Consider the following 27112-nt stretch of genomic DNA (forward strand, 5'->3'; position numbering starts at 1 on the left):
TGTTTATAGATTTAAATTGTTAAAATCGGTACATTTATTTATAAAGGTATTCAATAGAAAACAAACTGAGAGTTAACATTTCTGGTAGTTAAAGTAATGCATTTTTTAATAAAATCACTCTAGGCAGGTTTATAGACAGTGCTTTTTTGTTAATTTTGAATAATTCATTTGTATTATATTTGTGTGGGTTGGGGGTCTGAGATTTGTTTGCTCAGTCACCATTTCATTTGAAGATCATGTGCCCCTTTAGTATAGCAGCTTTATACTAGTTTTAGTGTATATTATACACCAGACACTAGCAGTGTGTGACATTGGATGCCAGGGCTTATTCCATACTCCCACTCTAATCATACTTCTTTTAAGGCTCTCTCTAATGAATTTTTAAAGAGTTTAAAAAATAAAGTCTGTTTTAAAGTAGTTTAATTTAGGTGTGTCTGTGATGCAAGGGGATAAGCTGTATATTTTTGAAATGTAAGATGGGCATAAATATTTCTAGTCTGAAATATTTTGCTTTAATATAAAATTGAAAAGAATTTAGATCCCAAATTTCTGACCAGATTTCATCCATGATTTTTTCTGACTTAAAATAGAGGGCACTTTTTTCATTTTAAAATATAAATGGACAAATAGTTTTTCCTGTATATCCGAATAAATTATCATTTCAAAAGCAGGGTATAACTAAAATTAAATCCCATGCTGTTTGTGAGAGGGCAAAAAGTGGCCGTATAGCTCACATCTTCAAGATACCTTGGTATATGCTCTCAATAGGAATGTATCCCAGATTTGAAATAAGTGAAAATAGTTTCAGTTATTTAGCTAAAATTCACTGATCATTTTTCAGAAATAGTGCCAAATGTGTTAACATTATTCAGAGTTATATGTTCAGTAATCTGGGAAATTTTAATATATACATTTTTTATCATCTTTAGGTCAGAATTAAATTCAAGATTTAATGAGATTAAATGAGAAAAAAATTAAAATTTTAATAGAAAGTGAAGTCGCTCAGTCGTGTCTGACTCTTTGCAAACCCACGGACTGACTATAACCTACCAGGCTCCTCCGTCCATGGGATTTTCCAGGCAAGAATACTGGAGTGCGTTGCCATTTCCTTCTCCAGGAGATCTTCCTGACCCAGGGATTGAGCCCGGGTCTCCTGCATTGTAGACAGATGCTTTACCGTCTGAGCCACCTGTTAATTCCAAATTAAATCCAGACTTTGTGTAGAAACATGGTAGTATTTTAGGATTTAACTGTGTTGAGCACGGTTGAATTCCATTATTTCATAGAATTAGATTTGTTGTGTTCAGTCGTTCAGTTGTGTCTAACTCTTTGTGACAACATGGACGGCAGCACACCAGGATTCCCTGTCCTTCATCATCTCCTGGAGTTTATTCAAGTTCATGTCCATTGAGTTGGTGACGCTATCTAACCATCTCATCCTCTGTCACCCCCTTCTCCTTTTGCCTTCAATGTTTCCCAGCATCAGGATCTTCCAGTGAGTAGACTCCTTGCATCAGGTGGCCAAAGTATTGCAGCTTCAGCTTCAGCATCAGTCCTTCTAATGAGTATTCAGAGTTGATTTCCTTTAGGACAGACTGGTTTGATCTCCTTGCAGTCCAAGGAGCTCTCAGGAGCCTTTTCCAGTACCACAATTCGAAAGCATCAGTTCTTTTGTGCTCACCCTTTTTTGTGGTCCAGCTCTCATGAATTAGATTTACCTTAGGTGAGGTCATTAAGTCTGTTTTGTTCTATACTCTCATTGTCTTGCTTCCCTCCCCATTGATACCTCTGACCTATCTTGTTACCATCTTTCCCAGACCTTTCTCTTTATGTCCTCTCCTATATTCCCTCCATTTTATTTAGCTCTCTCAGAAGAGAGTATTTTCCCTCTGTGGAGGACTTTCTCTCAACACATCCTGCTAATAAAGGGTTAGGAGGCCAGATAGTCATCGGCCCAGCCACCTTAGTGCCCTTTCTAAATCCTTGTTGCACGTGATCCAGCTCATACTCTCTTCTTTCTCTTCTGACCCCCAGTCTTTTCTTTCACATTCATTTAAATGTGAAATGAATTCTCCACCCTTCTTCGGTAATGTAATGTGTCCATATTATCATTACATTTACTAGCCTCTGAGTAATTTGACCTTAACTCCTGTAACATTTATCTGCTGATCATTAAGCCCTTGCTACATTTGAATCTTTCTGTAACCCCAAATTTCTCAGCATCAGAAATCCAGTAGTTTGCAGGCTATAAATAACCTTCTAGATGGTTCATAGTCTCATTCCTCTTACACTGTTATTTGATTTCCAGTCCATTTTAAACTCCATTTTCTGCCAGTCTTTCAAGCCTCCTGCTTTTTTCTTCCTTTCAGACCTGGATTTCATATTAGATCATCTGAACTGCTCTCTGTCACAGTTGCCTTTAACTTTCTGTCCTACTTTACAAAATTCTAAAACTAAACTAAACCTTCTTTGTTCTAATACCCTCTACTTTGTGCTGAGTACTGCTCCAGAACATTCTATAACTTTTGTATTGGTACCACTGCAAACTCATATTTCATTGCTAAGCTTGTACCTTGTGACTCCTTATATCACTTTTACTTGGTCACTGTTTTTAATTTGCTTCAGGAATCGTTTATCAAACCTCTGCCCCCCTGTTCAAGCGTCCTCTCCAGTCACCTCACTATCAGTGGGTGGTGGTGGTTTAGTCGCTAAATCGTGTCCGACTTTTGTGATCCTGTGGACTATAGCCTGCCAGGCTCCTCTGTCCATGGGATTCTCCAGGCAAGAATACTGGAGTGGGTTGCCATTTCCTTCTCCAGGGGATCTTGCCGACCCAGGAATCAAGCTTGTGTCTCCTCATTGCAGGCAGATTCTTTACCGACTGAGTTACGAGGAGAAGCCCACGGGAACTCTGTTGTTTTTTATATAAATTCAAGATAATCAGGCAAAGGTTTATTCAGATTTCTAGTTTACTCACCTCTCCTTCCTGTCCTGTCCCAGAGGTTGAGGTGCTTCCTTTCTCTTCAGGCCAACTTCCTACTGTGTTCATAATCTATAATTTTATGCTATCATTTAATAATATGTATCTTCAGCCCTTCCTGTTCTCCCTCAGCTTATAAATATGGTCAGACCTCTCATTAACAAAACAAAAATCCCTCCACTCCCATCTGGACCCTGAGTCCCCTTCATGGTAACTATTCCTCTGCCTTAAAATCACCTTCTTCAGAGTAGTCTATAGTTGCTGTCTCCATCTTCTTACCTTTCAGACTTTTCTCAACCCACTACAATCTGTCTTTTGCCCCCATTATTTTACTGAAACTTTCTAGCAAAAGTTAGGATTGTCCTGTTTTTATAAAATCTAGTGATCTTATGTTAGTCCTATTTTAACTTCCCTAGCATTTTATATCATGGTTTGTTAGTTTTTTCTTTAATTCTGTACAGTACTAACTTAGTTTACAAATACTATACTCTTCTGATTCTTTCCCTGTCCCTCTGACCATTCATTTTCTTGTGTAAGTTTCTCTTACTCCGCCCACCTCTTAACCTCCTAAGGGTGCCCTTGGCTCATTGATCTTTTCATTCTACATAGTGTCCCCAAATGATTTCCTTCATTCCTATGATTTATTGAGAGAATACAGTTCTGACCTCTTCCCTGAGTTTCATACTTAGATATCCAACTGATAGCGTGCCATCTATAAATTGCTTCAGTTCATCTATTCAAAAAAATACTTAATCTTTCCCCTCCAGTCCTAGTCCCTGCATTCTTTTTTCTTCCTATATTTGCTTATCAGTCATCAACATTAATAACTTGCCCAGCCTCACAAAAATGGCAGAATCCTGAAAGTCATCCTATTCCTCCTCAAACTCTTTTCTTCCACATCCATTTACCATGCCCTGTATATTTTTTTCTTAGATAATTCTCAAACCTTTTTTTTTTTTTACCTGCTACCACTTCCTTGTTAAGGCATCGTTATCTCTTGCTAGGTTACTCTAGTGTAGAATATATCTGTGGCCCTCTTGGGCCATATGTTTTTCATCTTTTTCTCTTAGGTACTTGATAGGTAGTAGAGACTGAGTTTGTGTAAACTAAAATTGTGTCCTAAAACATACTTTAACAATTATCATCTCTACCTTACAAAAATATTAAAAGTTTCCCCATTATACCCACAACAGTAATTCTTGACATTAAAAAGTTACAAGGATACCCATAAGGGAATAAATCTACTGCATTTACTCTGTCAAATAAGTTTAGATTCTAATTCCTAACCTAAGAACTATAAAGGAGAGAAGAAAAAGTGTGTAAATTCTTTAGTGTCCCAGTAATATGCCAGATTATGCATTTAATGTCTATTATGTAACATAATCTTTAAAATTATCAAGGTAATTGTTCCCGTTTTATACATGAAATATTACTATCCTGTCACACAGCTAGTTAGAAGCAGAGCTCAAATGCCACCCCAAGTCTTTCCTGTTCTAAAGTCCCCCGGTGCCCTGCTTTTTTTTTTAAACTGCATCTTGTGTGTGTGTTAGTCACTTAGCCTGAGTAAGCATGTGTTGGACTCTTTGTGACCTCGTGGACTCTTTGTGACCTGTCAGGCTCTTCTGTCCATGGAATTCTGCAGGCAAGAATACTGGAATGGGTGGCCTTTCCTTCTTCAGGAGATCTTCCTGACCCAGGGGTCGAACCCAGGTCTCCTGCATTGCAGGCAGATTCTTTACCATCTGAACTATAGGGAAGTCCCCAACTGCAACTTACTGATTACTTAAAAGAATTCCACTATGTTTAATCTCTTTAAAGTTGCATATCCAATTGTATAAACTTAAGCAGTAATTTTGAATCACCATTTTTTCAAGTATGTTTAATTTGGCTCTTGATAACAAAGTAGTGAAATAGATTTATTCCCTAACGGGTATCCTTGTAACTTTTTAATGTCAAGAATTACTGTTGTGGGTATAATGGGGAAATTTTTAATATTTTTGTAAGGTAGAGATGATAATTGTTAAAGTATGAATTTTATGAAAATAAGTTGCTTAAAATGGAAAGATATAATACAGAAATTCATATAATTAGTTTTATTGAAAAATACTATTCTCAGTAAGTTAAATTGTCATCTTTTGGAACTAGATTTTTAGATTATTATACAAGAAGATCTTTGAGATGAACTACTCCATTTTTATACTAATATACCTAGATGCTCTGTATAAGATATTCTTACTTATCCAGATAGGAATTTTTATTATGTAGACTTTTTCCTTCACCTTCATGATCTAATTCTGACAATGTGCTTCATATAACAGTTCAACCTATAGGCTGTTTTTTGCTATAAGCTTTACTGGTTGTGAGTAGATTTTTGTATGTTGTATATACCTGAATATCAGTTCAGTCGCTCAGTTGTGTTTGACTCTTTGCAACCCAGTGGACTGCAGCACGCCAGGCTTCCTTGTCCATCATCTACTCAAACTCATGTCCATCGTATCGGTGATGCCATCCAACTATCTCATCCTCTGTCGTCCCCTTCTCCTCCCGCCTTCAATCTTTCCCAGCATCAGGGTCTTTTCAAATGAGTCAATTCTTCACATCAGGTGGCCAAAGTATTAGAGTTTCAGCTTCAGCATCAGTCCTTCCATATTCATTCAGGACTGATTGAATATTCATTCAGGACTGATTTCCTTTAGGATGGACTAGTTGGATCTCCTTGCTGTCCACGGGACTCTCAAGAGTCTCAAGACTCTCTTCTCCAACACCACAGTTCAAAAGCATCAATTCTTCAGCGCTCAGCTTTCTTTATAGTCCAACTCTTACATCCATACATGACTACTGGAAAAACCATAGCTTTGACTAGATGGACCTTTGTTAGCAAAGTAATGTCTTTGCTTTTTAATATGCTAAGTTGGTCATTGCTTTTCTTCCAAGGACCAAGCATCTTTTAATTTCATGGCTGCATTCACCATCTACAGTGATTTTGGAGCCCAAAAATATAAAGTCTGTCACTGTTTCCATTGTTTCCCCATCTATTTGCCATAAAGTGATGGGACTGGAAGCCATGATCTTAGTTTTCTGAATGTTGAGCTTTAAGCCATCTTTTACACTCTCCTCTTTCACTTTCATCAAGAGGCTCTTTAGTTCTTCAATTTCTGCCATAAGGGTGGTGTCATCTGCATATCTGAGGTTATTGATATTTCTCCTGGGAATCTTGATTCCAGCTTGTGTTTCATCCAGCCCGGCATTTCTCATGATGTATTCTGCATGTAAGTTAAATAATCAGGGTGACAATATACAGCTTTGACGTACTCCTTTTCCAATTTGGAGCCAGTCTGTTGTTCCATGTCCAGTGCTAACTGTTGCTTCTTGACCTGCATACAGATTTCTCAAGAAATACCTGAATATACACTTTCATTTAAGCAATAAAATACTAGGCAAGCTAGGGGTGTATCTTATTTTTCTGTTTGTTTTTTAAAGTTTTGTAAATAAGACATTTAGATTTTCAAATAGTTTGCTTTTGGAGACCTCCTTCCCCATATCCTTTGTATAAAACAAGAGAAATTATCTAAATAAATTCATTCTGACTTATATTTTCTATTAGAAAAGTACTGTGTTTACATTTAAGACTTATCAATTAGATCTGCAACTGCTGATTTATAGTGCTATCCAGTGCCACCTTGATGTGCCCATTTTGAGTTTGTTTTGGATTTTGGTCTGATAAAGTTTAAAAAAGTGATTGAACTTGTTTTCACTAAGTGGAAGTTTCTTGAAGGCACTTTTACAGAATCTTTCCACTGAACACTAACTGCCGACAAGGATTCTGGCAAACTCTACCTTTTGGAGATATGTCTGCATATAATCATATTAAAAGCTCTACATAAAGGAAATTGTTTCACTGTTCATTCTATGTTTTTCAGGCTTGTTTTTTTAGGGATTTCTCCTTATGTATCAGTTGCCAGCACTGCATTTGAACGAGTGGTTCTGTTGACTTATTTGAGGCTGATGCTATTGGGTGAACTACCAGTGACTGAAAAGATTTCTAGTTTGACTTTTTACTTTTATTTAAGGCAAGAAAGGAGGGACAAAAATATGTACACACATTTTTAACTTGTTAAAAATGCTTTTAAGAAATTGCATGGCACAACCAAAAAAAAAATGTTTTTTAGTTTCGAAAGAGATCATTCAAAGTTGTTGAAACTAAGTTTTAAATTATTTTCATGGGATATAGCTTATATGATATTTGTGAATGTGAATGTATAACGTTTTCATTCCATTTTTATAAGTGAATCATGAAAAGCCATATTCTATCTCTAGATCAGTGAATTTCAAACTATAGGTATAACCTGAAGGCAGTGGCACCCTACTCCAGTACTCTTGCCTGGAAAATCCCATGGATGGAGGAGCCTGGTGGGCTGCGGTCCTGGTGGGCTGGGTCGCGAAGAGTCGGACGCGACTGAGCAACTTCTCTTTGACTTTTCACTTTAATGCATTGGAGAAGGACATGGCAACCCACTCCAGTGTTCTTGCCTGGAGAATCTCAGGGACGGGGAAGCCTGGTGGGCTGACGTCTATGAGGTCGCACAGAGTCAGACACGACTGAAGTGACTTAGCAGTACCAGTCGTGAGTTGAGAAATCATTTTAATGGGAAGGGATCAGCTGTTTTTTAAAAAAATAAAATACAGTAAAACAAAACTTAAAAATCCAAATACATTGCAAGTAAGATTGAATATGTTTGTAGATATACTGAGTCACATAAGCTTTGCTGTTAGTCTTTACCTACTAAAGATGAATTGTTTGTCACCTAGATATTTAGCAGTTATTTAGCAACAATATTATTTTGAGGAAAGAAACACTCAAAAGTATATTTATGGAGAATTTTAAGAAAGGACACTAATAAATCAGTGCACAGGTAGATAATTATGAAGTGACAATCCAGATTTTAATTGCACTAGGGTTTCCCCCTGTGCCTTTTGGTAAAGATAGACAAATCACTTAACTTAAAATAGAAAAACTGTCCTTTTAGTTGGGAATAAATAAAAACAAAAAAATAAATATGGTGCTAAGCCATTTCAACTTAGGTGTTTAATAAGTCCATGTTTTTACGTAAAATAATAAAAATCTCAGCTTCCAAAGTCTCATTTTGTAGAAAAATTAATATGCTTATTACTGAAGGAAAACATCTATTGCATTTACAGTAATTTTAATTATAACAGTTATCTAAACCAGATGGTGACTGCAGCCATGAAATTAAAAGACGCTTACTCCTTGGAAGGAAAGTTACGACCAACCTAGATAGCATATTCAAAAGCAGAGACATTACTTTGCTAACGAAGGTCCGTATAGTCAAGGCTATGATTTTTCCTGTGGTCATGTATGGATGTGAGAGTTGGACTGTGAAGAAAACTGAGCACCGAAGAATTGATGCTTTTGAACTGTGGTGTTGGAGAAGATTCTTGAGAGTCCCTTGGACTGCAAGGAGATCCAACCAGTCCATTCTGAAGGAGATCAGCCCTGGGATTTCTTTGGAAGAAATGATGCTAAAGCTGAAACTCCAGTACTTTGGCCACCTCATGCGAAGAGTTGACTCATTGGAAAAGACTCTGATGCTGGGAGGGATTGGGGGCAAGAGGAGAAGGGGATGACAGAGGATGAGATGGCTGGATGGCATCACTAATTTGATAGACGTGAGTCTGAGTGAACTCCGGGAGTTGGTGATGGACAGGGAGGCCTGGCATGCTGCGATTCATGGGGTCGCAAAGAGTCAGACACGACTGAGCAAGTGAACTGAACTGAATGTGTCAGAATTAGTTATTGAGTGTGCTTGATTCATCTAAGAATTTAGAAATGATTTACTTCTCATTATTTAGTTGCTTTTAGATAATGCCGTACACGAACATTCCATTATTCAGTTTTCTATTAAAGGTTTTGTAAACACTGAAAATACTACTTTTGGTATGTTTCTCACATGAAAATTAGTATGAGCTATGAAAAGAAAACCATTAAATGTAAGAATATACTTTTAACTAAAGATTTAAATATATGTGATTAAAGTAGAGTCCTAAGGCGAAGGAAGATAACATTTACCATCATGAGGCCATCAGTTCAGTTCACTTCAGTTAAGTTGCTCAGTTGTGTCCGACTCTTTGCGACCCCAGGAATCACAGCACACCAGGCCTCCCTGTCCATCACCAACTCCCCGGAGTTCACTCAAACTCATGTCCATAGAGTTGGTGATGCCATCCAGCCATCTCATCCTCTGTCGTCCCCTTCTCCTCCTGCCCCCAATCCCTCCCAGCATCTCCTTGCAGTCCAAGGGATTCTCAAGAGTCTTCTACAGCACCACAGTTAAAAAGCATCACTTCTTCAGCGCTCAGCTTTCTTCACAGTCCAACTCTCACATCCATACATGACCACTGGAAAAACCATAGCCTTGACTAGACAGACCTTTGTTGGCAAAGTAATGTCTCTGCTTTTGAATATGCTATCTAGGTTGGTCATAACTTTGCTTCCAAGGAGTAAGAGTCTTAATTTCATGGCTGCAATCACCATATGCAATGATTTTGGAGCCCCAAAAAATAAAGTCTGACACTGTTTCCACTGTTGCCCCATCTATTTCCCATGAAATGATGGGACCAGATGCCATGATCTTAATTTTCTGAATGTTGAGCTTTGAGCCAACTGTTTCACTCTCCTCTTTCACTTTCATCAAGAGGCTTTTTAGTTCCTCTTCACTTTCTGCCATAAGGGTGGTATCATCTGCATATCTGAGGTGATTGATAGTTCTCCCGGCAATCTTGATTCTAGCTTGTGCTTCTTCCAGCCCAGTGTTTCTCATGATGTACTCTGCATATAAGTTAACTAAGCAGGGTGACAATATACAGCCTTGACATACTCCTTTTCCTATTTGGAACCAATCTTGTTGTTCCGTGGCCAGTTCTAACTGTTGCTTCCTAACCTGCATATAGGTTTCTCAAGAGGCAGGTCAGGTGGTCTGGTATTCCCATCTCTTTTAGAATTTTCCACAGTTTATTGTGATCCACACAGTCAAAGGCTTTGGCATAGTCAATAAAGCAGAAATAGATGTTTTTCTGGAACTCTCTTGCTTTTTCGATGATCCATCGGATGTTGGCAATTTGATCTCTGGTTCCTCTGCCTTTTCTAAAACCAGCTTGAACATCTGGAAGTTCACGATTCACGTATTGCTGAAGCCTGGCTTAGAGAATTTTGAGCATTACTTTACTAGCGTGTGAGATGAATGCAATTTGTTGTAGCATAGTTTTAAAATATAAATTACCAGCTTTACTTATTGCCATTTTAAATTTGAATTTTAATATGGTAAAAATTTTATCAACGTATTAAAATTTTAAATCCTTTGTTTTTCCATATTTCTTATTATTATTATATTTGTTTTTACATTTTAGAATGGCTATCTTCTGTGTATAAACAGCAGTGGCTGGCTATGCTCCGAGCAGAACAAGACAGTGAGGTCGGGTAAGTATAGTGTTATCGTGTGTTGTTGGGGTCCTTTAATGGACTGGAACCTGGTGGTCTGGAGTCGACAATAAGAAAGTAAAAGAGAGTAAGAGGCTGATATTCCTTGGTTTACACAGAAAACTGATAAAGCCTTTGACACAGGGCTTGCACTGCTTCACGTAGGCACTGGATGCCCTCTTGAGGGGGTAAAAGCACAGTGCTCCTTCTCGAGAAGGTCTTAGAAGTCCGGGCAAGAAAGTGAGCTCAGCGGGCTTCTGCGCTCCAAAGAATTAGCCTGAGAGAGAGAGAAAGCAAGAGTAAAAGAAAAACACGGGGACCCAAGCTCTGATGGAGCAAAGGTGTTTTATTCAACATAGTGTGGGTATATATACTGTCTTAAGAGGTAGCTATTTTCAGCAAAGATAAAAATCAAAAGTCCAGACTTACAAATTATCATAAGGCAATCCATATCAAAGAGAGAGGGTTGTAAATAATCACTTTTACCTTATGGTTCATAAAAAGGAAGAGGGTTGTAAATAGTTACTTATCACCGTATGGAAAAACTAATGAAGGAAATGCATGCGTTCCTCAGCCCCCGGAGCGGTTTGCCAACTCCTCTTGATTCCTAAATATTCAGGAATTAATAAGGGACAGAGGATTCATGACAGATCCAAAACAGCACACAGGAAGCCTCCTGTTAAATGCTTCCTGACAGTGTGTGTGTTGTGTCTGACTCCTTGTGACACTATGGACTGTAGCCTGCCAGGCTCCTCTGTCCATGAAATTCTCCAGGCAAAAAGACTGGAGTGGGGTAGCCATTCCCTTCTCCAGGGGATCTTCCCAACCCAGAGATGGAACTCACATTGCAGGCAGATTCTTTACTGTCTGAGCCACCAGGGAAGCTCCCGTGGTACATCATAGCATTTTTTATTTAAAAAAAAAATTTTTTTTTATACTGAATTTAGTTGATTTTATAATATTGTGTTAGTTTTAGGTGTACATCAAAAAGATTCAGTTTTTTATATTTGTATATATATATATTCCAATTATTTTCCATCATAATTTATTACAAGATGTCAAAATAGTGAATATAGTTCTCTGGGCTCTATAATAAATCATTGTTGCTTATCTGTTTTATGTATAGTTGTTTGTTAATCTCATACTCGTAATTTATCCCTACCTGCCCCCCCCCCCCCTTTCCCCTTTGGTAACCATAAGTTTGTTTTCTATGCCTGTGAATCTGATTCTGTTTTATAAGTAAGTTTGTTGGGTATTTTTGTATAGATTCATTTTTATTATTTTTTAGATTCCACATATAAGTGGTATCATATAATTTGTCTTTGACTTACCTCACATAGTATAATGTTCTCTAGATCCATGTTGCTGCAGATGGCATTATTTCATTCTTTTTTATGGCTGAGTAATATTCCACTTTATAAATTTGTGTGTGTGTACACCACATCTTTCTAAGACAATCATCTGTTGATGGGCACTTGGGTTACTTGGATGTCTTGGCTACTGTAAATAGTGCTAGGGTGCATGTATCCTTTTGAATTAGAGTTTTCATCATTTTGAGATATATGCCTTGGAATGGCATTGCTGGATCATATGGTGTCTCTAATCTAGTTTTTTAAGGAACCTCTGCACCATTTTTTCATAGCAGCTGCATCAATTTGCATTCCCACTAACAATGTAGGAAAATTCCCTTTTCTCTATACCCTCTCCAGATTTATTATTTATGGTCTTTTTAATGATGGCCATTCTAACTGGTATGAGAGTATACCTCATTGTAGTTTTGATTTGTATTTGTCTAATAATTAGCGATATTGAGCATTGTTTCACGTGCCCATTGGCCGTCTGTATTTCTTCCTTAGAGAATTGTCTATTTCAGTCTTCTGCCCACTTTTTGATTGGGTTGTTCATTTTCTTTTTGAGTTGTATGAGCTGTTTGTATGTATTGGATATTAACATTCCTTGAAAGTCACATCATTTGAAAGTATTTTTTCCCATTCAGTCAGTTGTCTTTTCATTTTGTTTATGGTTTCCTTTGTTGTGCAAAAGCTTTTAACTTTGATTAGGTCCCATTTGTTCATTTTTGCTTTCATTTCTTTTGCCATGGGAGACTGATCTAAAAAAATATTGCTTGGGTTATATCTGAGAGTGTTTTCCCTGTTCTTTTCTAGGAGTTTTATGCTATCATGTCTTTATACTTAGGTATATAAAATATTTTTTTTTTGGTATATAGTGTGAGGAAGTGTTCATATTTCATTGATTTACATGTAACTGTCCTGCTTTCCCAACACCACTTGTTGAAGAGACTATCTTTTCCCCTTTGTATATTATTGCCTCCATTATTGTAGATTAATTGATGATAGGTGTGTGGATTTTGCTATGAATTTTTAAATGGACTCATTATGTTGGAAAAACAGTAACAATATTAAAATCAAGAGCTGTTAGAGAAAAGATCATGTAATCAACGTTTATTCTTATATTTCTTTAACTGTCAGTATTATAAATATTTATCTTTCTGGTAAATTAGTATAATGGGGCATTTGCATTGTCATTTGTTTTATTAGTAGAATTGAATAATTTATGCGTTTTGTCTCAGTGTTACGGTTTTCTTTTAACCTAATTGAAATGTTACTTGGAATGATGCTTTCATAAAGCATGATCTTCATATATATGTATAGGTAAAGCTGATTTTCTTATTTGTGGTAATATTGTCAAATTTTACTAATGTAATAGGTTTTTTGAAGACTTGAGTCTAAGGTGAATTAACTCATCTAGATATACGTGCCTTCGTCAAAAGCACATGACCCCTCTACAAAATGTTTCTGTACTGTCTTCATTTTAAGAGGAAGCATATTATCTGTTCTTTCAGTGTGTGGTGCTCTGCAGTTCACAGAAGTACTTCCACATTTATTGTTTGATCTTTATACTAGCTCCTTGGTATAGGCAGCATGAAGAAACAATCCACCTATAAGTTTATAGAAAGGCTTTACATTTAATTTTTTTCCTGCCCCAGTCTCTTAATTTATTTTTATATACCAGAAAACTTACTAAAATAATAGCCTAGTATGTTTATATCTAAACAGTCTATGAAAGGGTTCTATAAACTCATGATAATGATTACAAGATTGTTATCCAGGGTTCTTAGTTTCTGTTTACTTACAATTTATATCTCATCTTCTCCCAGATATATTCACAGCATACTTACTTTGCAGAAATTAGTAAGATAGTTGAAATAGGAATAAGAAAAATCCCTCCAAAAAATGAAAGTAAATTATTTATTGGAATTCAGATGTGAAGACTTTTTTAATGTATGAAATATTTTATAAACCATCCTACCTACTTCTTTTGTATATTCAATTTTTATATGATGGATGTTCTTTTCTTTTTTTTTTTTCAAGATTTTCCTCATGTATACCCTTTTTGAGTTTATAATATAGAGTCTTACCTAAGAGTCTGAGCTAGAATAAGTGGTTTTCTTGCCCTCAGAAGTATATGGCTGTATTGCCCCTAATGAAGCACTCTATTCCACACATGCTGAGCATCTTCTTGCTACTGCAGGGCCAGTAAAATGAGAAGGACAGTGTACTCCCTGGACTCTAGGTTATAATCTAGTAAAGTCTCCCTCCAGGGTTCTCTTCTTCCAAATTCTTTTCCACATTGCCAACAGGATTATCTTCCTATGTAGAAATATATTTTCACTTCCCTGCTTAAATAGGACCAGGGACATTTGAGCTTAGTTAGGGATTATTGCTTCATGTGTGATAAATCTGTGTCAATGTTTTTTGAAAGTTCTTATCTTTAAGAAGTACATACTGAACTATTTACAGATTAAAGGATATGGTGTCTGGAGGATCAGCCTCAGAAATAGTAGTTGGGAGGAGTATGGGAAGAAGTGGGTTGAGAGTAAAACTAAAACAAAATGACTGAACCTAGATGGTAAAAAAAAAAAAATCGGCTCATTATGCTGTTTACTTTTACAGGTTTTAAATTTTTCATAAGAAAAAATTTTAAAGTAACAGAAAAAATACATGGGAACTCTCTCATCTTAAAACTCATATTAATGTAGCAGCAGGGGCAGCCCTTCAGCAGTCTGTCCCAAATGCCTTTTGCTTCGTCTCTCACGCTCGTTTTAGGTTCTGCCTGCACTACATTCTTCAGACATTTGGTAACCTTTCATGCTCTGGTCCTTTTCTACCTGCTGTTCTTCTGCCTGGAATGGCCTTCTGCGTAGAGGTCATCCCTGACCTCTACCTCAAGAAACTCCCTCTCAGGCACAAATAATACTTCCACCATGGTGATCCCACTCTTAACCCCAGGCAATAAACCTGTGCCTTCTTCATGCTCTTAACATTAGTTCTCTCCACATTATTATATTATTACTTAAGTCTAGCTCCCTACTAGACTGGGCTCTTGGATGTCATGGGCATGTTTTATTTTATCTACATTTAATTAATTTTTATTTGTTGTATTTGTTTCAGTATATTTATGAGATGATGATAGCCCCAGTATCTTGGTACTTAATAAATGCTATATATGAATGAGTATATTATATTACTTTTATCATTTGGAATTCTAAGCTAGTAATAATGTCATTTTATTATTTCATACTGAAATAACAGTTTCTCTTAGTTGATTATGGTTTTTAAAGGGCCAAGTAAAGATTAATTGATAAAGTTCTACAGCAGTTTCCTGTTAAATGCTGAACTTGGTTTTTCTGCTCTTAAAAAATGGGTTGTGTGTGAAACAATAATAATAGATGATACCAAGTTGCATCTTATATATTTTATTTAATAGTTAGACTTTAAGTATTTTTCTTTCTTAGTAAGCAGAATTTCTCATAGATTTCCCCCACCTTTTCTCTGGTTTTACTCTGCTCTTGTAAAAGTGTTCTAGAAGTCAAAGCAATAAGTAAAACACTAAAGATTTAAAATTTTTTTATTTAGCAAAGGTAATGGGCTAGATGTAATCCCTGCATTTTAATCTTCATCCATACCACAAAATGTTGAATCTAGTAGCAATTTTTTCCTGTTGATTTGAACTCACAATTATTTTTCAATTATTAGTTGCTTATTTTCTATGAGATTTCATGTTTTATGTATAATTCTAGGCCTCAAGAAATTAATAAAGAAGAACTAGAGGGAAATAGCATGAGGTGTGGTAGAAAGCTTGCCAAAGATGGTGAAGTAAGTATGGGTTGTAACTCTATAGTCTTATACAAATTGTTATACTGTTAGTGCAAAATATGCTTTCAGTAACGGTCATGATACATGTTATCATGTCATAATGATCAATTATGACATAGTCATAAATGCTCAGAAGAGCATTTTTTTGTGTTTTAGTTTCTGTAGCATGATCTCCTGGGCAAGGAGTTACATGCTCAGTGGTGACTAATTTGTCAGCTTTTCATGAGACTGTTCAACCTCTGGAGTCTAGATAAGAGATATGAGAAGATCCCTTAGTAATCCAAAAATTAAGATAAATAAGTTAATCCTATTAATATCTTAATATCTTTAATGAGAGCCATTACATAGTCTTAAGAGTGATTCTGTTTTATAGTTACAACCCTAGATGAAAGACATTCAAGCCTTTTGATTTGCTTGCCATCCACATTAAGAATTGTTTTTCATTACCACCCAGTGCAAATTCTTACAAGGGAAACAAAAGTATCACAAAACGGTGCTTACAGCTGCTGTGTCCCAAGCTTTGTTTCTCCTTAATTTATTTTTAAAAACGAGTGTGACTCATTAATTGATTTTACAGCCATTAAGGAGACATGAATTACATTTTTTAAAAAAACTCTACCCTAATTGTAATTTTTATCTTAAAAAAAAAAAGCCTAATTTTTTTTTCTTTTTTTTATTATTTTTTTAAACTTTTTATTTCTATGTGTTCCCCATCCTTAACCACCCCCCTCCCACCTCCCTCCCCATCCCATCCCTCAGGGTCATCCCAGTGCACCAGCCCTGAGCACCCTGTCTCATGCATCAAACCTGGACTGGAGATGTATATTATCATATGTGAAACAGATTGCCAGCCTAATTTAGATAACAATTTGGTTATTTTTCTCCCAGATTTTCCCTCATTTTAAGTTTTTAAAGATTTATTATTTTATGTTTGTGTTAACAGTTGTGATAAATGATCAGAATATGAATGAGAAATAGCGTCTTTATTCCTTAGTCATCCTAGTTGCCGCTCCCAGACCTTGTTCCACCCTCGTCATAGTTGAATGATATCTCCTTTGACAAGCATACTTCTTCACCACTCACTACTCTGACTATGGCCATCACTCCCTGGGCTCACTGGCTTGCTTTCTCCCTACTCTTCTTAGCAGTCTCAGTGGTTTTAGTATCTTTTCCTGAACCTTCCTTCCCTCCGTGATCTTGTGCGCCACTCTATCTCAGGTACCCATTTCCTGTAAGCATATCCTCCATTTTTGTATGCCTGATTCATACACCCCCTTCAAAATCTCTATTTTAAGCACACTGTTTGCAGAATGTATCTTTGTAGCGCTCTCCCTCTCCTATTTGACCTCCCAACATCTTTCTAACCCCACTGGAATGTACATTACATTGCTCTTACTTTTTCCCTTTACCTTCTCACCACATCCCTACTTCTTTCTTTACTTGACTTAAATTTTGTTACGTCTTGAAATTGGTCCCTGGCTTATACTCTTCATTTCTCTTTTCCTTTTTTCACTCTGTCAAATTCACCTGGCTAGTCCTCAGTTCTTGTTAAATCCCTCCTTTCCATGCTTTCCATGCCAGTTATTGTTGTTTAGTCGCTAAGTCATGTCTGACTCATTTGAGACCCCATGGACTATAGCCTGCTAAGTTCTTCTATCCATGGGATTTCCCAGGCAAGAATATTGGAGTGGCTGATTCTTTCCCACTGAGCTGCCAGGGAAACCCCTGCTTTCCATGCCTGCTTCCATACAAATGGATTCAACTAAGGAAAAACACCAAATATGCCCAAGCAGGTTTTGTTTGTAAATGTAAACTTCAAGCAGGTCTTTAATGCTGTGTGATCCTTGCGTCTCCCTAGTGAACTTATCCTCCCACACTTGGAGTAACTCTCATACCTTCTCAAGGGCAGTGCTGCCACCCTTATTCTTATCCAGTGGCATTCCTTCTTTCTTTATTCAGAAAGTAAAGGCAATAGGAAGAGGATCTGTGCATCTTCTACCAACAATACTACCAGTCTACCTGCATCTTAGCCATGTATTGTACTTTTATCAGAATGGATGAACTGTCTGTTTCTGTCCTAATCCATCCCCTTCTCCTGTAACGACCCCATCCCTTCTCACATATTCAGAAGGTTTGTTCATACAGTCATCACCTCCCTCTCTTGCATCGTCAGTTTTCTCTTCTGGATCATTCTGATTTAGCATATAACATGCTACAGCATCACCCATCTTAAACCATTCCCTGACCCACATTCCACTCTAGCTCCCACTTCATTTCCCTGTACCATTTTTAAGCAAAACTCATTGAAAAAAGTTGCCTGTCTCCATTCCAATTCATTTACTCCAATAAACTCAAGTGAAACTGCCATGCCACTATCACCACTGATTCCTGCATTACCAAATCAAGTAGTTTTTAGTCTTCTGAAAGTTCTTGGCAGTGTGACCCATCTGCTCACTCACTCCTTGGAGATTTTCTCTGTGACTTCCAGGAGAGCACACTGTGCTGGTTTTCTTTCTACTTAATTGGCTGCTTCCTCTAAGTCTTTGCTAGATCCATCTCTTTCTCAATACATATTGATATGACTGGAGGATCAGTACTTGGACTTCTTCCTTGTCTTTGCTCTTTGGCTGGCTACTAAGTGATCTCTAGTCCTATGACTTAACACCAATTTCTAACTCCTGTATCCAGTTTCTTACATGACATCTTTCTTAGAATCCTAATAGCATCTCAGATAGAATGGGCCCAGTTAAACTCTGATTTTCATTCCCAGACTCCTCCTTCCCAAGTATTCTCCAACCCATAAATAGCACCTTTGTTCATTCATTGTATAGGCTCCAAACTTTGGATTCTTCTTTCTTTCATTCCACACCTGTTGTCTGTAAGAAGTTCCTTTAAATATATAGCTTCAAAATATACTTGCCCTGTCTTCTACTGTGACCCAAATCCAAGTCACCATTACCCCTTGCCTGGACTGTATTGGAGCTTCATAACTGCTCTCCCTGTTTTTACTCTTGTTGTACATTCTGTTTTCCACACAACAGCCAAAATCATCTTTTTAAAATGCAAGTTAGATCATGTTATCTCCTCTAAAATTTTCCATTAGACTTTTATCACACTTAGAAGAAATCCAAACTCTTCTCTACTATGGACACTGGACCCTATATTCTCTGGCCCCTGACTGGCTGTCTGAACTCATCTCCAGCTTCTATCCCCCTCAGTTATTGCCCTAGCCACATAGCCCTTTTTGCTGTTCTTCAGATATGCCAAGCATGTTTTTCCTTCCAGAGCTTTGGACTCGTTGTTCCCTTTGTCTAAGTCACTTTTTCCCAGATAGCTAACTGGTCCGCTCCTTAGTTGACTCAGGGCTCTAGTCATGTAGCATCTCCCTAGACATTACCTGACCACCTGCCTGAACCAGTAGGCTCCCCAGCTGCCAGCCCCTATCCTCTGCCCTGTCACTCTCTCCTGGAATTACATTCTGTCCTCCTCCACACAAACATACATGTATTAAAATATACATTTACTAGGGCTCAAACTTATTTACTGCCATTTCTTCAATGCCTAGGGTAGTACCTGGCACAAAATATGTGCTCAATAAATAATCAATGAACTATTGGTTTAATGTTGTAATTCATAGTGTCAACCAAGCACTCAAAGCCCTAACTTCAACTTCATTGTAGCATGCCACTTTATTTAATAGTGTCTTGTTAACTATTAGTTGATAGAATAAACAAACTTGTGAGCTTCATGATGGTTTTATTTATTTATTTTTTGGCTACACTGGGGTCTTTGTTGCTCTGTGGGCTTTTTCTCTGGTTGTGGTGCGTGGGCTTCTCATTGCAGTGGCTTCTCTTGTTGCAGAGCACAGGCTCTAAGGGCGCGTGGACTGAGTGGTTACAGTTCCCCGGTTCTAGAGCACAGGCTTAATAGTTGTGGTGCACAAGCTTAGTTGCTCCACAGCACGTGGGATCTTCCTGGGTCAGGGATCTAAACCTGTCCCTTCTGCATTGGCAGGCGATTCTTTACCACTGAGCCACTAGGGAAGTCCCTCATGATGGTATTTAAAAAAACTCAGTTGGTGATTCTGTTGGTTAGTTTAGAGTATTTTTTAAATTTTTTAAACTTTTTTTTTAAAAAAACAGTGTTCATTCATTTCTCCTACTCCCTACCCCTTGCCTCTGGCAACTACCCAGCTGTTCTCTGTAGCTGTACATATTTTTTTTTTTTTTTAGATTTTACATGTAAGAGAGATCACACAAGGTATCACTTAAGGTATTTCAGAGTATAAATAAGGTATTTTTATTAAGGTATTTTTAAAGCAGGAGAAATTTTAATGGATTCTTACTACCTTTATCTAGACTCCTAGTTTCCGAACCTATACACCTCCTTAGAATTGTAGTAAAAAGCCATATTAGTTATGATAAAATTACAGTGTGGAGAGTTGATGAAATAGATCATAAAGAGACAATATTAAGAAAGTACCTTAAGGAATAATGATCATAAAGGCTGCTTTTGCTGGCTTTGATGTACACCATGTTTGTGTAGCAAACCTTTTATATGTATTCTGTGTGGTAAGTCTTAAGGCACTGACAAAATTAGGAAACCATGATACAGGAATATTTGAAATGAATTTTAAAAAGAAAAGACATTTTGATCTTTTAATTTTTGACTTGCTAATATGATAAAATGAAGTAAATCTTTCTCTTTTGTATTTCAGTACTGCTGGCGGTGGACAGGTTTTAACTTTGGCTTTGACCTGCTTGTAACTTACACCAATCGATACATCATTTTCAAACGCAATACACTGAATCAGCCATGTAGTGGATCTGTCAGTTTACAGCCTCGAAGGAGCATAGCATTTAGGTAGGATGAAGTTTTACCACCTCACTCTTCCTCACTCCAGAACTATAAAAATGAAATAAAACCATAATTTATACCAACAGTGGTAGAACTTTGGTAAGATACAATATACAATGAAACGGGAAGGCAATGATAAGGCTCTATTCTTATAAAGTGTATTAATAGTCAAAAGTATAAACCCTAGATCTAATGTATCAGGAAGAAAGAATGTGCTAAAATATAAATGGTATAGGGTTGATACTGGGCTTAAAGCTATTGCCTTGCTGCTAATCCAAAAAGGTCCAAATTGGAAATATAACAAGGTACTTGTATAGGAAAACATGTCTCATACTATCCTTAACTTTCTGTAGGATTTCAGATGTTCAACTTTGCCTAATAGTTGAGCTGGCAATATTTTTCTGGAGAGGATGCTGGCAAATTAGAAAATAGCTTATTGAACAGATTATTTTAAAGTCCTGGATTCATGTCTACCTTGTGTGTGTGTATGCTCAGACATGTCAGACTCTTTGTGGCCCCACAGATTGTAGCCGGCAAGGCTCCTCTGTCTGTGGAATTTTCCAGGCAAGATACTGGAGTGGCTTGCCATTTGCTTCTCTAGGCGATCTTCCCATACCAAGGATCAAACTCTTATCTCCTGCATTGGCAGGCAGATTCTTTACCACTGTGCCACCTGGAAAGTCATATTTAAGTTACACCGTGCACAAAAATTAACTCAAAATGAATCAAAGACCTAAACATACGAGCCAAAACAATAAAATAACTCTTGGGAAAAAACAGGAAGAAAGCTTTTTGATACTAAATTTGACAGTGATTTCTTCAATATGATACCAAAACACAGGCAACAATAACAACAACAAAAAAATGTTGAACTTATCAAAATTAAATCATGTGTCAAAGGACACTTAACAACGTGAAAAGGTAACCCGTGGAATAGGAAAAAAATATTTGTTAACCATATATCTGATGAATTAATATCTGGAATACATAGAGAACATCTAAATTCCATAACAACAACAAAAAACTGATTCAAAATTGAGCAAAGAACTTAAATAAATATTTCTCCAAAGAAAATGTACAAATGACCAATAAGCACATGAAAAGATGCTCAGCATCACTAATCATTAGGAAAATGCAGATCAAAACCACAGTGAGACATCACCTCACACCTGTTAGGATGGCTAATATCAAAAACAAAAGTGTTGGTAAAGATGTGGATAAATTTAGGAATTTTAAAATGGTGCATACTCTGTAGAAAATGGTATGGCATTTCCTCAAAAAATTAAACAGAATTACCATATCACCCAGCGATTCCTCTTCTGGTTATTTACCCCCAGAGAATTGAAACCAAGGACTCAAACATATTTGTATACATAGCAACATTATTCACAGTAGTCAAAAGGTGGATGTAACCCAAGTGTCAACAGATGGACAGATAAAACATGGCATATACCTAAAACAATATTATTCAGCCTGAAAGTGGAGGGAAATTTTCACATGTGCTGTAACATGAACTTTGAAGACACTATGCTAAGTGAAATAAGCCAGTTAACAAAAGTTCGTGTGCTGTGTGATTCCACTTACATGAGGTACATAGAGTAGATGAGTTTATAGAGACAGAAAATAGGATGGTGATTGTCAGGGGCTGAGGTAGAAATGGGGAATTCATGTAACTGGGTACAGAGTTTAATTTAGGGAAGAAGTGAAGATTATGGATGGATGGTTCAGTTCAGTTCAGTCTCTCAGTCATGTCCGACTCTTTGCGACCCCAGGAATCGCAGCACGCCAGGCTTCCCTGTCCCTCACCAACTCCCAAAGTTCACTGAGACTCACGTCCATCGAGTCAGTGATGCCATCCACCCATCTCATCCTCTGTTGTCCCCTTCTCCTGCCCCCAATCCCTCCCAGCATCAGAGTCTTTTCCAATGAGTGGTGGTATTGACTAAAACAGAACAGTGTGAAATGTCTTTGGTGTCAAGAACTATACACTTAAACTTGTTTAAAATGGTAAGTTTTATGTATATTTTATCACAATAAAAAGGCATAACATAAATTATTTTTATATCCCAGATGTATATAATAGCACAAGCTTAAAAATATAAACAGAATCAGTTATAGTTTGGAAAAACTTTGCAAAGTATTATCAAATAAAACACTTCTAGAGAATAAATAAATAAAAATTTTAAAGTAAAAGAATATGGAAGAAAAAAGTATAAATTAAAGTAAGGTAGGGCTTATTTAATGTGTGCTTTAAAAAATCATTATTTATTTTTGTGCTTGTGTGTGTATTCTAGATTACGTTTGGCCTCTTTTGATAGCAGTGGAAAACTAATATGCAGTAGAACAACTGGCTATCAGATACTTACACTTGAAAAGGACCAGGTATGTCTGATTACTTTTCTGTTAAATTTTTATTGTAGTATTTGTCTTTTGACTCCTTTTTGAAAATTCGTAAGATTTTAATATTTGACTTAAAGATTGGTTTGAGAGTTTTTTGAAGGTAAAGATGGAAGTGCCATGTTTACTCATTCAAAGTTTACTCCATTCTAGCAGAAGTGTCACTAAGACAAAAAAGAAGGAAACACAATTTGATTGGAGGGGCAGGAAAAAGTTGACAGTATGGAAATAATTATTCATCCTGGACATGATCTTCAAAAAGTTATGACTCTTAATTGTTTTCTCCATTGTGTTCATTATTGCATTTATTTATACATTAATAAGAGAGACCTTAAAAACAATCCGCTAAGTTTCCATAGATCCTGGATATTAAGAGAACCTAATCTGCTAGCATAGTCGGTTTCTAAAATGACAGACATCTACAGTGTTCCTAAAATTATCTGAGACCTTTTGTTTCTTCATATATCACATGCGTGTATAAGTTTCAAAATGTCATGATGCCAAAGGAAACCAGTTTCAAAAAATAAAATGAGAGCTGTTAAAAATCAAGGAAGTTTGTTTCTAGTACAGCTAACCATCATTTCAAAGGATATACTGTGTTTATAAAGGGTTTGGAGCCTATCACATCAGATCAGTTGCTCAGTCGTGTCTGACTCTTTGCGACCCCATGAATCGCAGCACGCCAGGCCTCCCTGTCCATCACCAACTCCCAGAGTTCACTGAGACTCACGTCCATTGAGTCAGTGATGCCATCCAGCCATCTCATCCTCTGTCGTCCCCTTCTCCTCCCGCCCCCAATCCCTGCCGGCATCAGAGTCTTTTCCAATGAGTCAACTCTTCACCTGAGGTGGCCAAAGTACTGGAGTTTCAGCTTTAGCATCATTCCTTCCAAAGAAATCCCAGGGCTGATCTCCTTCAGAATGGACTGGTTGGATCTCCTTGCAGTCCAAGGGACTCTCAAGAGTCTATGCTATGCTATGCTATGCTATGCTAAGTCACTTCAGTCGTGTCCGACTCTGTGTGACCCCATAGACGGTAGCCTACCAGGCTCCCCCGTCCCTGGGGTTCTCCAGGCAAGAACACTGGAGTGGGTTGCCATTTCTTTCTCCAATGCATGAAAGTGAAAAGTTAAAGTGAAGTTGCTCAGTCGTGTCCGACTCTTAGCGACCCCATGGACTGTAGCCTACCAGGCTCCTCTGTCCATGGAATTTTCCAGGCAAGAGTACTGGAGTGGGGTGCCATTGCCTTCTCCATCAAGAGTCTATAGTTTACATAAATTATTAGAAGTTAGCAGTTTTGAAAGAAAAAAACAAAAAGCAAAACACACACACAAAGAAGTTAGCAGTTTTCCTCAGACTGAAGAGCCTATCATAGAATATCAGAATTTAGCACTGCATGGAGCAGCCTTGGAAGTGATAGATCTGACCTCCCTGCCTTGTATGAGAACTTCTTTAACAGCATTCTTATGGAGGGTCTTAACCACTGTTAGAACTCTTAGGGATGAAAAGCTGACTCTGTCATGTGAGGTAGGAAATGACAAGGCAGATACATAATAAGTTCAAATCTGCCTCCACTAAAATTCTCTACTGGTCTCTCTCACACCCTCTGGAGCTGCATGAACATTTGTCTGTCTTTGCCTTCAACTTAGAACTTCCTTAAAAAAACACTGTCATGGACGAAAGCAGCCAGAGACTTAATTAAAAATCACCAGGCCAAGATACTTGTATTCCTAGTGTTCCTTGATTTGCTCATTCAACAAACATTTGTGTCCCTGTTACATGCTAGGTTTTATGCTAGAAGTGGAGGATATGAAGAGAGGCTTATGTTATAAAGCTGAGTAGCACAAGAGAGATGGGCTCAAAGACTAACATTGAGGGGAGATATCTCTAACCTTTGGGTGTTGGGAAGTGGTGAGGGACAGCTCCGGAAAGCCTCTTCTGGACAAGTTGAAAAGTGAATGGATACCTGAACCAATCCTCAGATGGAGCCCAGGGAGCATATGGGTCCTTCAAGGAACTGAGAGGTTTGAAAGAGAATGAGATCAGGAGTAGAGCAGGGCATGATGGGCTATGGATTGAGTTTGGACTTTTTCCGAGATCTGTAGAGAGCTATGGGAGTTGCATATATGTATTTTATGTAGCTTATGGAGATTTGTTATAGAAAAATAGAAAATAAAAATAAACAGGAAAAAATCATACATGGTTCGCTGAGAGATGACACTTTTTTCATCTCCTATATTCTTTTTCCAGAATTTTATCTTATAGTTAAACTACTTTGTAACCTGCTTTTTTCCCACTTTGCTGTATGTAGCTTTTCTTGTCAATAAATGTATACGTGCAACATCATTTTTTTTTTGTCCTGTAGTTTGTCTTTTTTTTTTTTAATTATTTTTAATTGAAGGAAAATTGCTTCACAATATTGTGTTGGCCTCTGCCATACATCAGGATGAGACAGCCGTAGGTATGCATGTGTCTCCTCCCTCTTTAACCTCCCTCCCACCCCTACCCACCCCTCTAGGTTGTTACAGAGTCCAGGTTTGAGTTCCCTGAGTCATACAGCTAATTTCCATTGGCTGTCTATTTTACACATGGTCGTGTATATGCTTCCATGTTACTCTCTCCATTTGTCCCACCCTCTCCTTCTTCCCCCGCTGCCCGTGTCCATAAGTCTGCATCTCCATTGTTGCCCTGTAAATAGGTTCCTCAGTACCATCTTTCTCCATATATATGGGTTAATACATGATATTTCTCTTTCTGACTTACTTCCTTCTGTATAATAGGCTCTAGGTTCATCCACCACATTTTAGAACTGACTCAAATGCATTCCTTTTATGAATGAGTAATATTCCATTGTATGTATGTACCACAAGCAGATCAGGTGGTCTGGTATTCCCATCTCTTTCAGAATTTTCCACAGTTGATTGTGATCCACACAGTCAAAGGCTTTGGCACAGTCAATAAAGCAGAAATAGATGCTTTTCTGGAACTCTCTTGCTTTTTCCATGATCTAGTGGATGTTGGCAATTTGATCTCTGGTTCCTCTGCCTTTTCTAAAACCAGCTTGAACATCAGGAAGTTCACGGTAGACATATTGCTGAAGCCTAGGAATCTGGAATGTTAGGCCCATGAATCAAAGCAAATTGGAAGTGGTCAAACAGGAGATGGCAAGAGTGAACGTCGACATTCTAGGAATCAGCGAACTAAAATGGACTGGAATGGGGGAATTTAACTCAGATGACCATTATATCTACTACTGTGGGCAGGAATCCCTTAGAAGAAAGAAATGGAGTAGCCATCATGGTCAATAAAAAAATCCGAAATGCAGTACTTGGATGCAATCTCAAAAATGACAGAATGATCTCTGTTCGTTTCCAGGGCAAACCATTCAGTATCACAGTAATCCAAGTCTATGCCCCAACCAGTAATGCTGAAGAAGCTGAAGTTGAACGGTTCTATGAAAACCTACAAGACCTTTTAGAATTATCACCCAAAAAAGATGTCCTTTTCATTATAGGGGACTGGAATGTAAAAGTAGGAAGTTAAGAAACACCTGGAGTAACAGGCAAATTTGGCCTTGGAATACGGAATGAAGCAGGGCAAAAGCTAATAGAGTTTTGCCAAGAGAACACACTGGTCATAGCAAACACCCTCTTCTAACAACACAAGAGAAGACTCTACACATGGACATCACCAGACGGTCAACACCGAAATCAGATTGATTATATTCTTTGCAGCCAAAGATGGAGAAGCTCTATACAATCAGCAAAAACAAGACCGGGAGCTGACTGTGGCTCAGATCATGAGCTCCTTATTGCCAAATTCAGACTTAAATGGAAGAAAGTAGAGAAAACCACTAGACCATTCAGGTATGACCTAAATCAAATCCCTTATGATTATACAGTGGAAGTGAGAAATAGATTTAAGGGACTAGATCTGATAGATAGAGTGCTTGATGAACTATGGACGGAGGTTCGTGACATTGTACAGGAGACGGGGATCAAGATCATCCCCATGGAAAAGAAATGCAAAAAAGCAAAATGGCTGTCTAGGGAGGCCTTACAAATAGCTGTGAAAAGAAGAGAAGCGAAAGGCAAAGGAGAAAAGGAAAGATACAAGCATCTGAATGCAGAGCTGCAAAGAATAGCAAGGAGAGATAAGAAAGCCTTGCTCAGAGATCACTGCAAAGAAATAGAGGAAAACAAGAGAA

General features: G+C 37.5%; 1 protein-coding gene and 1 long non-coding RNA gene across 2 annotated transcripts in view; one reads left to right on the plus strand and one right to left on the minus strand.

Moving 5' to 3' along the window:
- Positions 1–27112, plus strand: part of GMCL1 (germ cell-less 1, spermatogenesis associated) — a 56631-nt gene that overhangs the window by 21604 nt on the left and 7915 nt on the right. The window contains 4 exon segments of the mRNA NM_001101983.2: positions 10406–10475; positions 15577–15652; positions 20370–20515; positions 22804–22891. Of these exon segments, the coding sequence (NP_001095453.1) occupies positions 10406–10475; positions 15577–15652; positions 20370–20515; positions 22804–22891 (380 nt within the window).
- LOC132346597 (uncharacterized) overlaps positions 7845–27112 on the minus strand; it is a 35674-nt gene continuing 16406 nt past the window's right edge. The window contains exon 2 of the long non-coding RNA XR_009496478.1: positions 7845–10752. This is a non-coding gene — a long non-coding RNA (uncharacterized lncRNA). The remainder of the gene's footprint in view (positions 10753–27112) is intronic.

Source organism: Bos taurus, chromosome 11 (assembly GCF_002263795.3).
Source record: "Bos taurus isolate L1 Dominette 01449 registration number 42190680 breed Hereford chromosome 11, ARS-UCD2.0, whole genome shotgun sequence".
Lineage (NCBI taxonomy): Eukaryota > Metazoa > Chordata > Mammalia > Artiodactyla > Bovidae > Bos > Bos taurus.